Source organism: Fundulus heteroclitus, chromosome 1 (assembly GCF_011125445.2).
Source record: "Fundulus heteroclitus isolate FHET01 chromosome 1, MU-UCD_Fhet_4.1, whole genome shotgun sequence".
NCBI classification, from domain to species: Eukaryota; Metazoa; Chordata; class Actinopteri; order Cyprinodontiformes; family Fundulidae; genus Fundulus; species Fundulus heteroclitus.
In genome coordinates, this window is record NC_046361.1 from 35985337 (window position 1) to 35999179 (window position 13843).

General features: G+C 45.7%; 1 protein-coding gene and 1 long non-coding RNA gene across 4 annotated transcripts in view; one reads left to right on the plus strand and one right to left on the minus strand.

The window, feature by feature from the left end:
- Positions 1-5327: 5327 nt before the first annotated feature.
- Positions 5328-7044, minus strand: LOC110366949. Its single transcript, XR_002427112.2, has 2 exons — positions 6642-7044; positions 5328-5583 (listed from the first exon to the last, which is right to left on the minus strand). It is a non-coding gene; the product is annotated as an uncharacterized LOC110366949 (long non-coding RNA).
- Positions 6129-13843, plus strand: part of nfatc2a (nuclear factor of activated T cells 2a) — a 32465-nt gene continuing 24750 nt past the window's right edge. For 2 of the 3 annotated variants that reach the window (XM_012853244.3, XM_012853251.3), the window contains exons 1-3: positions 9063-9746; positions 10416-11334; positions 11424-11592. In XM_012853244.3, coding sequence (XP_012708698.2) covers positions 9614-9746; positions 10416-11334; positions 11424-11592 — 1221 coding nt within the window. In that variant the 5' untranslated portion in view covers positions 9063-9613. Of the gene's footprint in view, positions 6343-9062; positions 9747-10415; positions 11335-11423; positions 11593-13843 lie in introns of those variants that run through there. The other variant, XM_036141849.1, reaches the window with a different exon arrangement.

A 13843-nucleotide genomic window follows, 5' to 3' on the forward strand; every position in this document is an offset into this window, starting at 1 on the left:
TTGACTAGCAAATATAGACTCCGTGCATGCATTCTGTGCTGATTATACTACAGAGTGATGGTGCAGTTCTGAAATATAGTAAAGGCCGGGCGGGTGTTGACAAGCGGAGGTGGTTCAGTTTGGTGGGTTTGCTCTGATCATGGAAAAGCCTGTTGTCTTGTGGGCCGTGACACTAAAACTGAACTACCAACTTTGGGAATCTTGTGGAATGAAAAAGGGACTCCCGCCGGACCGTGGGTGTAAGCAGTTTCTATGTTGGGGGAACCTCTTAGTGCATTTATAAAATTTGGAAAACAAAGGAACGCGTTTTCCAGAGATCTCAGCTTGTGGCAGGAAGGAAACAGATTCCTTGTTGCACAATTACGTGCCACCGCCTCCAAAGCTGAAAGCATGTCTGCAGAAGTCTAAGCTGCCTGAGCGTTGCCCGTTGATTAAACCGATGAGACTTATGTGGCCAGATAGGTTTTCGTTTTTTTAAACAGGGATACAGTGCCCTGTATGTTGCTTCACGTTAATGAGACTTATATATATTTTTAAAGCATTTCCAGATATTTCATCTACAGGTTAACAGTCAGGCAGATCTCGGGGAGTCAGGGAGTTCAGTCCTGGTACCTTTCCTGTGATAAGTTTCCTGTGAGTAATTCAGTTCTATGCAGATGACGCCACAATATGATGCACAGCTCCCCTTGCATTTAAGAAATGTCTGTTCAGTATAATCTGCATAATGTAATAAAACTTGGTTTAAATGCCAATAAAACAACAATACCTATCTCGAGCCTTCCTGGTTGGTAACAAAGGAGGTGTATGTGTGACTAGAAACTGTAAAATTGTGAAACAAATGCCAATTACAGTAAATATTATCCAAAATAAGGGTTGGAAATTGGCCATTGAATATACAAAAACCCATTTTGATCAACCTCCTCTCCATACAGTTATGCAGCGTTGGTCTCATTCACAGAGTTATTAATGGTCTGCTTCTACTATATTTAATTAACCTGCACACGTGGTATAAAGAGAGTGCAGTCTCTGTCATTCCTAGGGCCATCCATCCATCCATCCATCCAATCCATCCATCCATCCATCCATCCAATAGCCATCCTCCAATCCCATCCATCCATCCATCCATCCATCTGTTTATGCGGTTAATATTACAGTCACAGGTGAGATTGGAGCTGAGGTAACAGGTCCAGAAGGGTCTTTGTTGCACAGCACTTTAGTCCAACCAGTGTGGTTTTTAAATATGATCCATAAATAAATTGACACAAACATAAATCAGCTCATTCTGGGGCACAGGCGGTAAACTCCGGTCCTCGAAAGATGGTGTTCAACTTTTAAATGTGTCTCTGCGTCATCGCACCTGATTCAAATAACGACGGTTCTTAGCTGGACTCTGTAGAACCTCATTACATGGCAAGAAAATAATTTGGCCTTTTGATTCAGGTGCATTAAACCAGGAAAAGTTCCTAGACAACAAACAGCCTTCAGGACTGGACACCCCTGGTTTTGGAGAGCTCAAGAAGGGAAATACAATCCCCTTAGGGGGTTAAGGATCTGGCCCGACCTTGGATTTCCCCAGCAAACCTCTGAAGATGCCTCTGATCAGATGCCTGGAAAACCTCGACCAACCCCTTTTGATGCAGAGGAGCTTGGGCTTTCCTCTTTTTGTCCCTGCAGATGATGAAGCTCGTCTCCAAGGGTGAGTCCAGCCAATCTACATGGCATGCTAATTTCAGCCACTTGTATTCGAGCCAAGTCTAATAACCACAGTCGCAGGTTGATACATATGTTTATTGGGAGATTAATAACTTTACCTTTTGGCTCAACTCTATAATCATCATAACATACCAGAGCAAAGATTACTGCAGATGAAGCTCAAATCCATCTATCCGTCTCCCACTCAGGAAGGGTCTCCTGTAGCCATCAGTATATCCTCTGACTGTCAAACAACAACAGAGTGTTTTCCGTCAGAGGCTTCTTTAGATCCTGATTTTGTTCCTGATTTTATGAAGAATTCCTCTTTGCACAACCTCCTCCATTGGTTCCAGAACAGAGCCACCCTTCCTCATCACGGCAACTTTAAAGACACACAAACATCTTTACCTAAAAGGACTTTTAGTGTCAAGACTGAGACGACTGTTGAAATTCTATGATTTTTATTCAAAAGTTAACTTGTTTTTAATAGGTGGTTTGGTTACATGGAGCCAATATCAGTGGCATAATAAAAACACACTTAAGAGTCCACCATGTCATTGAATTCCAAGAAAATAAAGCCAAAGTGAAAAAGTTGACGGACGCCCCCATAAAGCCACAGAGTTCAAATTGGGTGTATCTTAATTTAAATATGTAGCATTTCAATACTGACTTTCCAGCTCACATGCAAACTGTATTCAACTCCTATAAATCTGAATAATGTCTGTTTGTGGTTGAGTTGTATTGTGTTGCTCATTTGCTGGAAAAATGGCCAAAACGGGACATTTTCCTGATAATAAAATTTATTAAAATAGATTTAGTAGAATTTGCGGCTATGTATGACCCTCATGTCTTGCAGTAATAAGTTACTGACATCTTAATAAATACATCAGCTTCATTTGGGTACTTTTTTAGCATATGAACTAATTTAGTTTTAGTTTTCCTTTTAATGTTGTTATAGATGCTTTCCAGTATGTCTGTGCTTTCCGCGCAGACATACTCAAAGCCTTTCCTCATTATGCCCTGCCACTAATGCAAAAAATGACGCTTCTTTCTTCTTGAATCACCTACTCCACTGGTCGTTTTCGCACACAAACGCCCACCGCTAGGATTTACAAAGCGCAGATGCACATGTCAGTCCTGGAAAAGGCGAACGGGCCGAGCTCTGACCCAGACGGGTCTACCCCAGAGAGCTGTTTCACACCGACGGAAAATCCTGCACGGACGTCTGAAACAGAAAAGGCCCGGCCGTCTGGACGCGGGCGATTTTTCCTTTCCCCCAGCGGCGGCCGTGATCATTTTACTCATTCATAATTTGGGTTGCATAAGAAGTCTGTAACCGTGGAGGAATTTCCATCTGGTAGACACGGCCGCTGGGAGGTTCTCCCCAAAACGTTGGAGCTCAGGCCTCTTTGGTTTACACGCTCACTGCAGTAACCGTGTTCGGCACTCCTGTCCGCGTTTCCTCAGAGAAAACCTGGGCCTGAGGAGACAGACGTAAACAGAGGGTCTGTCACCGAGGTTAAAGCTGTGACCGAGCAGATGCCAGCAGTTTAGATCGCTTCCAGTCGCTGCTGTGCCGAGGCTGGGCCGCACATGTTGGCGAGGTATTGTTTACCTCGTTTTCCCAAAAAAAACGTCTGTTCTGGAAGCTGAATATAGAGCTAAGGCCACATCAGGGTTATGTGCAGTTTCTGAAATAACCCCTCGAGACTAGTCGAGTTTATTTTTGTCGCACATTTCAGCAGCGAGGCGGTTCAAAGCGCTTCGCATCATAAAAACATTGTAAACACATTGAAACGGTCACCGGTTGTGAGACCAGTAACAAACATTATCAGGTGAAAACATCAATACTTATCAGATATGTTGGTCAGTGTTCCTGTTATTATGCCCAAAAGCAGCTCTACACAGGCGGATTTTCAGTCTTCATTTAAAGGAACTCTGTGCTTCGGCTGTTTTGCACTTTTCTGGAAGTTTGTTCCAGATTTGTGGAGCATAGAAGCTGAGTGCTGGTTCTGTGTGTTCTGGTTCTAGGTACGCAGGGTAGAGCAGAACCAGAAGATCTGAGGTGTCTGGAGGGTTGACACAGCAACCCTCGTCACATCCCAGATCCCTCATCAAAACACCAACTTTTAAAAAGATAGGTTTGATTCCTCCCAATTTTCACCTTAATCCTCACCTCCATGCAGGTGATCAGAACATCTTCCCTGTAAGTCAGGCCACAGATGACCCTAACGACTCCCCATCGCTAAGGGGGGGACCAGCTTCGGTTTAATTTGTTATAATAAGGCCTTTCTGAGCAATAATATAAAGCTTGGAACTCCACATTACTCCAGACATTTGAATTGAGAAAGCTTTCTGGATGGGAAGAGAAACGTCTTCAAACTTCAGAAAAAAGTCCAGTTGTTTTGTTTTTTAAAACTTTTTTTTGGAATTCCTTTTGCATTCTGGCCTATCATATAGGCTAATATTAAAGACACAAACAACCACTAACAGACCAAGGAACGCTCCATCACCAAGCTCCGCCCCCTTCAGAGAGCTCAGAGAGCACAAGTTTGTTTTCATTTTTTTTTTTTGAACTTGCAGTTTTGGTAAAAAGTTGGTTCAGTAAACGTTTGAGTTTGAATTCAGTGTTTGTGTGTTGTGTATCTAGAAAACAGGTCGCTAAGCAACAGCGTAAAATGGCCAGGGCTGGCTGCACTTAAAATATATGTTTTGAATTTGGTGATAATTATCAATGTCGATCAATATGATTTCTATTTTATCAATATGTGTTTTTTTTCTATATCGTCCAGCCCCACAGCAAGATACGGCCAACACCATGTTTCACTCTGCTAATTGTTTTCATGGTGATGTGTTATATTAGTTTCCCCCACACACAAAAAAAAGGTTTTCCATGTCATGGAGGGCCATTTCTTCTAGAAATCCCAGATTCAGGGAACGCATCACTGACTGCTGTTCACTCCACAGGTTCTCCCAGCTGAGCCGCGGATCGCTCCAGCTCCTCCAGAGCCACCATGGGCCTTTTTGCTGCCCGTCTCATTAATCCAGTCTGTCTGTCTGAGTCTGGGTGAACGGCCGTGTCTTGGTAGGTACGCCGTCGCTTTCAGATGAGGGACTGAAAACTATGGGATGTCCAAAGCTCAGGATGTTGTTTCATCAACCAGCCTTGCTTTAAACGCCTCCACAGCTTTATTCCTGCTCTGTGTGGTGTGTTGAGTATTAATGATGCTGTTTCTTGACTAATTGTTCTATTAAACCCAAGGCCTTCACAGAACAGCTGTCTCTGTGTGAGATAAAATCACCAAAAGGTGGAATTTGTTTATCAATTACGTGACTTATGAAGAAAATGCCGAACTTTTCTATCATGGGAGTGATCTTAAAAACGGGGGCTGAATGCAAATGCACACCATAGATTTCAGAATTGTATTTATTAAACCATTAATCTTCATTCATTTCACCATAATGCATTCCACCATGACAGCATCCAGCAGCAAGGCTCTGGATTCGGTCAAAGGGAATCAGATTAAGGGGGACGAATAAGAATAAAAAAAGAACACGTTTTCCTCGAAGGTCTGTGTGTTACAGCAGGTTTGTTTGCCACAGCGGCAGCAGAAAGAATCAGAGACTAACAAAAGTTCCATTTGGACTGGAAAAGTCTTCACGATCCCTAAAACATTTATTTCGGTTGTGGATGTGTCTCCTTCCTGGCCGGGGTCGGCTCCTGTTCTTCGGTTTGATTTCAGTCCAATATTAAGATGCTTCAGATTTCCATTACACGAATGGAAATAAATCATAAGCTCTTCTGTGAATGGAAACAATCGAATGCTTTTTGCTCCGCGTTCAACGTCAGCCCTTTGGTTTTCTCCAACATCTTAGTCCTGTCTGGACTTTCTACATCCACAAAAAAGCAAAGCAGACACAAAGGAATTACTAAAAACTTTGAGATAATTTTATCTCGCACATCCTATAATCAAGCTTCTAAACTATTTTTTCTTCTTCTTCTCTCTCTCTTTTTTCTCCTCTTTTCCTTCAGTGTCCTAACAGTAATTTCTTCATCCCCCTACAATGAAGTTCTTGTGTGCTACTGTCTGAGAGAAGCCGCAGAAATGCCTTGGCGCGGGAGCAAGGAGACGTCATGGATTCCTGAGTGTGGGGCTTTGCAGGAAAGCCCTGAGTCTCGGACATGGCCGGGCTCCAGGTTTCCATGGCAAAAGGCGCCCAAACAGGAGGAAACACTGAGGGAATCCCGTTATTTTACAGCATGGGAGCGTTATAAACACCCAGAGCGAGGAAGGAAGCCGCTCTCGATGCTTAAGTAATCCTCACACAGCTCGAGGAAAGGGGGGACCTCAGAGCAGAGCTGCTGCTGAGCTTGAGGCGGACACACTCTCTCTCTAGCTCTGAAAGGGAGTTTTTGCGCAGCTTTAAGTTTTTTGAGCGACAGAATATTTTTTCACCCCCTTTTTTTCTCTCCTTGCAACATTTTTAACAGAAGAACCTCTATGCTTTTTCAAGGAGAGCGATTTTACTCCTTTTAAACTTTTTTTTTTAATTATTACTATTATTCCCTTTTTTTCCACTTTCTTCTCCAGATGTTTAGAGAGAACTGGAGGCTGGCGCAGTACCACATGATGAGGTCCATGGATCAAGGTACTGCTGAAGTGTTGTGATTATCTGGTAATCAATCAATTTGATTTTTTTTTAAATTCGTAAATAGAGCTTAGTGTGATTAAAGCGATGGTGTTTGTTCTGTATCGTGTGCGTAGCGTGGGTTTTAAAGCTGTTTCAGAACTGTTGCTTTCCGCGAACTTTGGAGACACACTTTCGCCGTTAATGTTGCTTCGTTTTGCGCAAATTACGCTAAATCGATTAGATATGCAGCGACATGGGCTCACGGTGTTAAAATGAATGCAATTAGTGCTGGGAATTATTGCTGACAGCGCACATACCTCTGCATCAATGGGTGTCAGGGGTGTAGCTGCGCATTGTTGCGTCGTGCGTAAATCCGGGGATACCCCGAGGAGAGCCCTCGCTTCTCCTCTGACAACAAGGAGCGCCTAACGAGGAAATCCAGTCCAGACGCAGACATTAACCATTAGAGAAGTGATCAAACCGAGAAGTTGTGAGATTTTCTCTGCGTTTGTGGATCATAACGCCCTTACAGAAGCCTTTTCAGCTGGGAGACAGGTGACTGATCAGCTCCTCTGGCTGCCGCTGCAACCCGTCAGACACCCGGGGGCAGCACCAGGCCGTGCGTCAGGAGGCACAGATCGCTGCTCTGGTTGACCGGAGGTGTTAATTCGCTTCCTGGTGTTGTGTGTCGAGCAGAGTTCAGCCGTTTGGCCGTTTCTCTGCCAGCCGTGCGCTGCCTTCAACGTCGTTGCGCTGCTAGGCGGTGTTTTATTGGGTGGGAAATGCATGGTGCATTCAAGTACGCTGCGTACAGCAGACTAACGATTTTAATAGCGCTCTGAAATTATGTTTTATAAACTGTTAAATGTCAACAAGGTGTTAATTAACACTTATAAATAGCATCTAATATCTCCTAGATCATTCCAAGTAGTTTTACTGTTGCATGTTGGTTCATGGAATCTGAAAAAAAAGCACAAGTAGGTTCAAAAGGTGTCACAAACGCAATTTGCTATAATAAAATGAGAAGTGTCATCAGAAAACTTCAGTGCCGTCCCTTTCGATAGCAAAGGCACAGACGTTTTAACATATTTAATAACTTACTCTTTAATTATTAAGATCAAACTGAAGGCACCCACAGAGGGCAGGTTCACAGTGGAAGACTGCTGATGTGAAAACATTTGTGTGTATATTCAAAATCTTCGAAGATAGCTTGGATTTATGTAACACTTCTTTTTAATCACTAGTCAATGACAATGTCATACTATCAGCTAGTTGGATCTATGAACTCCTGAATGAAGTCCACACTTTTCTCCCCACACTTAAACGTGCTCCCTAGTCAACTGGTGCGACCTAAACATGTAAGGTGACATACTGAACCAGTTGGAGTTAAAAACAACTCTTTAATTAAGTTTTAATAAACTAGTGCACACATTTAAGAGGTCACTGGTGAATTAGTCTGAGGACGACTTAACATGTGGGGATTTTAATGCCACCTTGTTAACTGGGTCTGCTTATTTGTCGACAAATAAATGAAACCTCCTGTTTGTTGATACCTTTGAGCTACCCGTGTAACCTTTAGGTCACTGTTGGGACTTCTGCTTCTGAAAGATAGACTAAACAGCTACTAGTTGTCAAAAAACGCTTCTATGTAAAAGTGTTTTTGAGCTAGTGCTGCAATTTATACAAAACTGGTGTGGGTAAACGTCTGACTTGTGGAGTGCAGTCACAAACCAACAGTCACAAATTATGACTGATGTTGAAATATTAAATATTGACGCCAGCAGCTAAACATAGACCTGCATTAAGAGGAGGGGTGGCCCAGTGGTTAAAGTGCAGGGTGCTTGCTTGCATCCTGGTGGCTGCAAGGTTCTGGGTTCAATGCCTCTCTGGGTCCATGTGCAAGACCCTTGGCCTCTGAATGCTCCCTGGGTGCTGCACAGTGGCCGCCCACTGCTTCCTAAGGGACGGGTTAAATGGAGAGCATGAATTTGATTGGAATGTATGTTTTCATGACAAATGAAGGTATTTGTTATAAAAATACACGAATGTTTTTTTTGTTAGCATAAAGAAATCCTATGGAGAAAGTGCATAGAATTTAGAGTTTAAGGAGTTTATTTCAAATGTGTAAAGAACTAGAAAATAAACAAAACTATTTCCCCAATAGATGCCCGTAAACAACCGCAGTACGAAACAAAGACAGCATAGTAATAATACTATTGTATTTGACTATTTGAAAACTAGTGGGAAGAAGTACAACTTATTTAACTTATTATATGTCCGTATAAAAAGGTGAACCAATCGCAATAGGTTTTCGGTACCTATCTAAATGTGCTATTATATCCTGTGCGAGGTTTGAAGAGCCACATACAGTTATCCAACAAAACTATCACATTATCAAAACTAAGTTTTAACATGTAGGCCTATAATTAAGGAAATACATTGTGCTCGGCGTAAGAAGTAAATCAGCACTATATATTTTACAATTATATAGAATGTGAAGGACCCTGGAGGGTCTGGGTCTGACAGTTAAGCAGAGACAGACATACAAACTCTAGGCTATAGGCAATCCTTCTAAATAAAATAAAGCAAAAATAGTGAAATCAACAGTACCTTACTGCACAAATCTTTCATTTTAAATTTGGTATCCAAGAAGGCATAGATTACAACCATGCTGAGACTTATAATGAAGTCACAATAAATGATTATGGTCATATTTTATTATTCAGTGAGTGCATCAAACAGCCACTGCTGTTAAAACGTGTTGATTAAAACAATTTCCATCTTGAAGAAAAAAAAAAACAACAACAAATAAATAAAATGATTCCCTTGTGTACGGTCGGACTTGAATGCGCCTGGCGGCCGTAATGCGCAGTGTAGACGCGCACCTCGACGTGCGGAGGGAGGGAGGAGGAAGTCGGCGCGACGCAACACCTGTTTGCACTTTTGCTCTTTGCTGCTCGACGCGTCAACTGAGGCGGGGGAGGCGTGATAGGGGCCGCGGCGAAGCGCTGAAACAGAAGAAAGAAGAAGAAGAAAAAAAAAACACACAACACTCTGTAGCTCAGTTCGTAAATAGACCCGCCTTCCCTCTGAAAATAACCGCGGTGAACTGAAACAGGAAACTTGTGCGCAGCTTCAACTCTTGCAGCTCGCCCGATGCGGGATCTGACGCTCGAGCAGCGAATTGGCATCAGCCGCGCACATCCTTAGCTCCGCGGCCGGAGGAGTCAGTGGATAGAGAGGATAAACAACCATCAATAAAATCAATAATTAAACAAAAAGCAGACAGATGACCTCCTTCTACGACGAACGGGACCTGGAGGAAGACCTGAGCCGAGCCAGCTGCCCTGATGAGGATTTGCAGTTTGAGTACTTGTTTGAGTATGAGCCGCCTTGCAGCGACTTTGCAGGAGGAGATCAAGGTTTGTCCGCAGCTTTTTCTTCCCCGGAGCGCACCTTCTCCTTAGGCCGGTTTTACGCCGGCGAACCCGTGACCGTACGGCCCCGCCAAGCGCGTTCGTTTCAGTACAAAAATAGACCAGGAAGCACATTTGGTCGGCTTGTTGTTGACGTGGAATCAGATATGAAGCCATGTGAGAGAAAATGCCAGAAAGTGTCTGTGCTTTACAGCTGATAAACGCACATAAAATTAATTGTTTTTTTTGTTGTTGTTTTGGAGTGAAACGGTGTGGCATACTTCTTTTTTTAAATTTAGGAATCCAGTTTGTTTATCGCGCGCAGTATTTGTAAAACACAACACTGTGATGATGATAGCATTAAACTTACATTTTACTCTCTGCTCTCTTTCTAATTCATCATATTGACCCCCCCCCCCCATCTCTGTTCCTGAGATTTAACATCTTTGTCACAAAAATCAAATCTGCCATATAAGGTCCAGCCTGCCGACAACATATATTCTATTGGCAAGCCTGGCACATGAAATTTATCAGCTGTGTCCAGTCGGTTCATTAAAATTGACACACTGCACATATCAATATTGCCACTGAGGTTTAATATATCGTGCAGCTCTAATCGAACAGATCCTTGTCTGTGCGGTCGGTTAACGTCTCTCGATGCCTCCCTGTTTCCAGATGACCCTGGCCTTGCTGCTCACAAGGTGCTCAGTCCTGACCCTGAGCAGGCTTTCCCGCTGGACGAGCCGTACAGGATCAAGGCGTGCGGCTCCCCGTACGCCGACCTGAACCCCAAAGTCCTCTCCGGGTACGAAAACCAGGAGGCCAGGAGCTACCTGGACAACACCCGGCCCGTGGGCCTCGCCCTGAGCCCCCGGATTGAGATCACCCCTTCCCGGGAGCACTACAGTCAGGGCCGGGACTCCCTGCCCAGCCAGCACCTGAACACCAGCCCCAGACCCACCCTCACAGTGCCTGGCCACGAAAACCTCGCCTACCGGGAGCCCCAGTGCCTGAGTCCCGCCAGCAGCAATTCTTCCACCAGCTGGCACTCTGAGAACTACTCCCCCTGGGCGTCCCCCTGCGTGTCCCCCAGCAGCGGCCCCAACCCGGGGGATCTCTGCCCCCGCATGCAGAACATCCACACCAGCTCCCCGCGCACCTCCCCAGGCACCTCCCCTCACACCAGCCTCTGCGAGGACGGCGGCCTGGGGGCCCGCTCGCCCTCGCCCCGGCCGCGCTCCGCCTCGCCGCAGGGCAAGCGCACCTACGAAATGTACCGCAACCCGGGGCTGATGACCGCGCCGCGCTCCCGCAGCCCGTCGCCACACAGGGGGGTGGATGATCTCAGCATGGGAGCTCACTTCACACACCCCGGCCTCGTTGAGGGCGTGAACGGATTCGGCAGCGGTCAGCCCGGCCTGGTGCCCCCCAAAATAGTGAAGACGTCCAACCAGGTTTACGCTCTGTACCCGGAGAACCACGGAGACGGGAACTACTTGCTGCCCTGTGACCAGGACGGTAAATCCAAACCCGCGGAGCCAATCTTTGTCATCCCATCAATGTGGCCCAAGCCGCTCGTTCCAAGCATCTGCAGGTAGGTTGGCGGGAAAGAGAGGACGCTCTAAGCCTGCGTCTTTCAACGTTAATCATTCTTTTTTTTTTTTTATCTCCGTCCGTCTACAGCCTCCCGTTGGCTTCGCTCCCGCCGCTGGAATGGCCCCTCCCCAAACGCACGGACCAGTATGAGCTCCACATCGAGGTGCAGCCCAAGCCGCACCACCGGGCTCACTATGAGACCGAGGGAAGCCGGGGGGCCGTCAAAGCACCCACAGGAGGGCATCCAGTAGTGCAGGTGCGTCCCATTGTTTTGGTGCCCTTAAATAAAGTAAACTTTATTAAATAGTCCATAAACGAGCACAATCCTTATTTATATAGCGCCAATTCATGAAACATGTCATCTCCAGCCACTTTCCAAAGTCAAATTCAATCAGATTATACAGGTTGGTCAGAAAGTTTCCTCTCTAAGGAAACCCAGCCTCCTGAAAGAGCGTAGAGCCACAGTGGACAGTCGTCTGCATTGTTGATGGCTTTGCAGCAATCCCTCATACTGAGCATGCATGAAGCGACAGTGGAGAGGAAAACTCCCTTTTAACAGGGAGGAAAACCTCCAGCAGAACCAGAACCAGGCTCAGTGTGAACGCTCATCTGCCTCGACCCACTGGGGCTTAGAGAAGACAGAGCATACTCCTTTATTTTATCCCCCCCCCCCCTCAAAGTTCATCTTATTTTTTATTGTGGTTCATGTTTGGCACTTTTGTTAAATGAAAGGACATTAATCCTTGGTTATTTATTCATGTATTTTCTTTTTCTTTTTGCAAATCTACAATCTGATAAGTGTGGCGTACCTGTGTTTCAATCCCACTTTTTACTCCGATCGCATCTGTGTGTAATTTAAAATCCGGGACAGTCCTGTGAAGGTCCCAGAGGTCGGCGGTAAAGAAACATCCGCATGAGGAGCAGGGACCGCGTCAGGGAGAAAGTTATTGAGAAGTTTAAAGTAGGGTTGGATTCTAAAGCTTTGAACATCATATAGATCATTATTGATTCTAATGAAAGAGTGCGGCACCGCGACATGGCCACCTAAAGAGCATTAATCAAAAGAAGCAGCCAAGAGGCTCAGGAAGAGCTGCAGAGACCCATCCCAGCAGGGAGAGTTTGTTGAATTCCCTTTCGTTCGCCATGTGCCCCACAAAGCTTGTCTCTGTGCAGGTGTGGCCAGCTTATTGAAAGAAACCCATGAAAAAAAAGCTGTTTCTGCTGTTCAACACAAGCCACGTGGGGGGGGGGGATACAGCAAAAAAGATGGCGCTCGCTTCAGATGAGAGCGACATCGAATGTAACGGCTTCCATGCAAATTGCTACGCATGGAGGAAACCCAACAGTGCGCGTCGCCTTGAACATCCCCAACATGAGACGTGGTGGTGGGACTGGCCTTCTGACGGATGCTCGTCTTCAGCACGAGTTGATTGGAGGATAAAAACGTGGGGCGATCCTGGAAGAAAAACCTTCAGACTGTGTTTCAGGTTCACCTTCCAGCGGGACAAAGCCTATTAATTTGTTATAGTGGCCTAGTCAAAGACCAGAGCAGTCGAGAGTTGAAATTGTGCTGTTCACGGCGGTTTTTGTTTCAGTCTGAAAGAGCTCGAGCTGTTTGGAAATGTAGAAAGTTTGAGTCTGTAAACGGCAAAGCTGTTAGCGTGGTACAGCGCGCTCCAGTCCAGTCGTATGAAAACACAAGGTGCCATTTCTCACTTCCTAAAACGAGCCATTGATGGCCTCCCTTAGCCTCAGACACACAGTATGACACATAGTTACCGTCCTAGCGACTCAGCACAACCCTCCTGACTGAACCAAGAGCCTGTGTTCCCCGCTGACCTGATTTCTTTTTATTTTTTCTCTCCTGTTTTCTACCTTCCAGCCTAAAATAGCTGTCTGTTGTGCGCCCGGCTCTCGCGGACACAGATCTGTGTCTGTGCAGCCCCGGAGTTCCTCTTCCGCGCTGTTTTCGTTTGACTGCGTCGCTCTTGTATTAGGAAGCAAACTTGAGGTACTGGAAAGCTGTCAAGGCTTGATAAACCAAAAGGAGAGAAAACAGAGAAGCGGTTCCTGTCGTTAGGGTAATTGCAGTTGAGGAAGGGGAAAGAAAAAGTTTTCTTAATGTCGGCCGCGGTCGCAACACCGAAGTAAAACACAAATTGGCCGTGGCACGGTTTCAGCCAGCCGTAGTGGCCAGAAATAGTCTCTGCTTCCCTTCCTTGGCGTTACTGTGGCAACTTTTCAACACTGTTTTGCTTCTTTTATTAATTTTTTCCCCCCCTGTTTTCAGGCCTCGCCCTGAGGTCAGAGCTGCCAGGTTGGCCGGGCCGGGCGGACGTTCAGCCGTGGCTGCACGCTTGTGCCTCAACTTTCCTTTACTTCTCTTCCACTCCCTCTCTCCCCACTTTCCCTGCCCTCGTCTGTGAGCGGCCCACTTTACTTTTCCTCCGCCGCCGCGCCGCCGTGACTCACTGCTCCTGTGGCTGCCATGCCAACCGGCCCGCTCC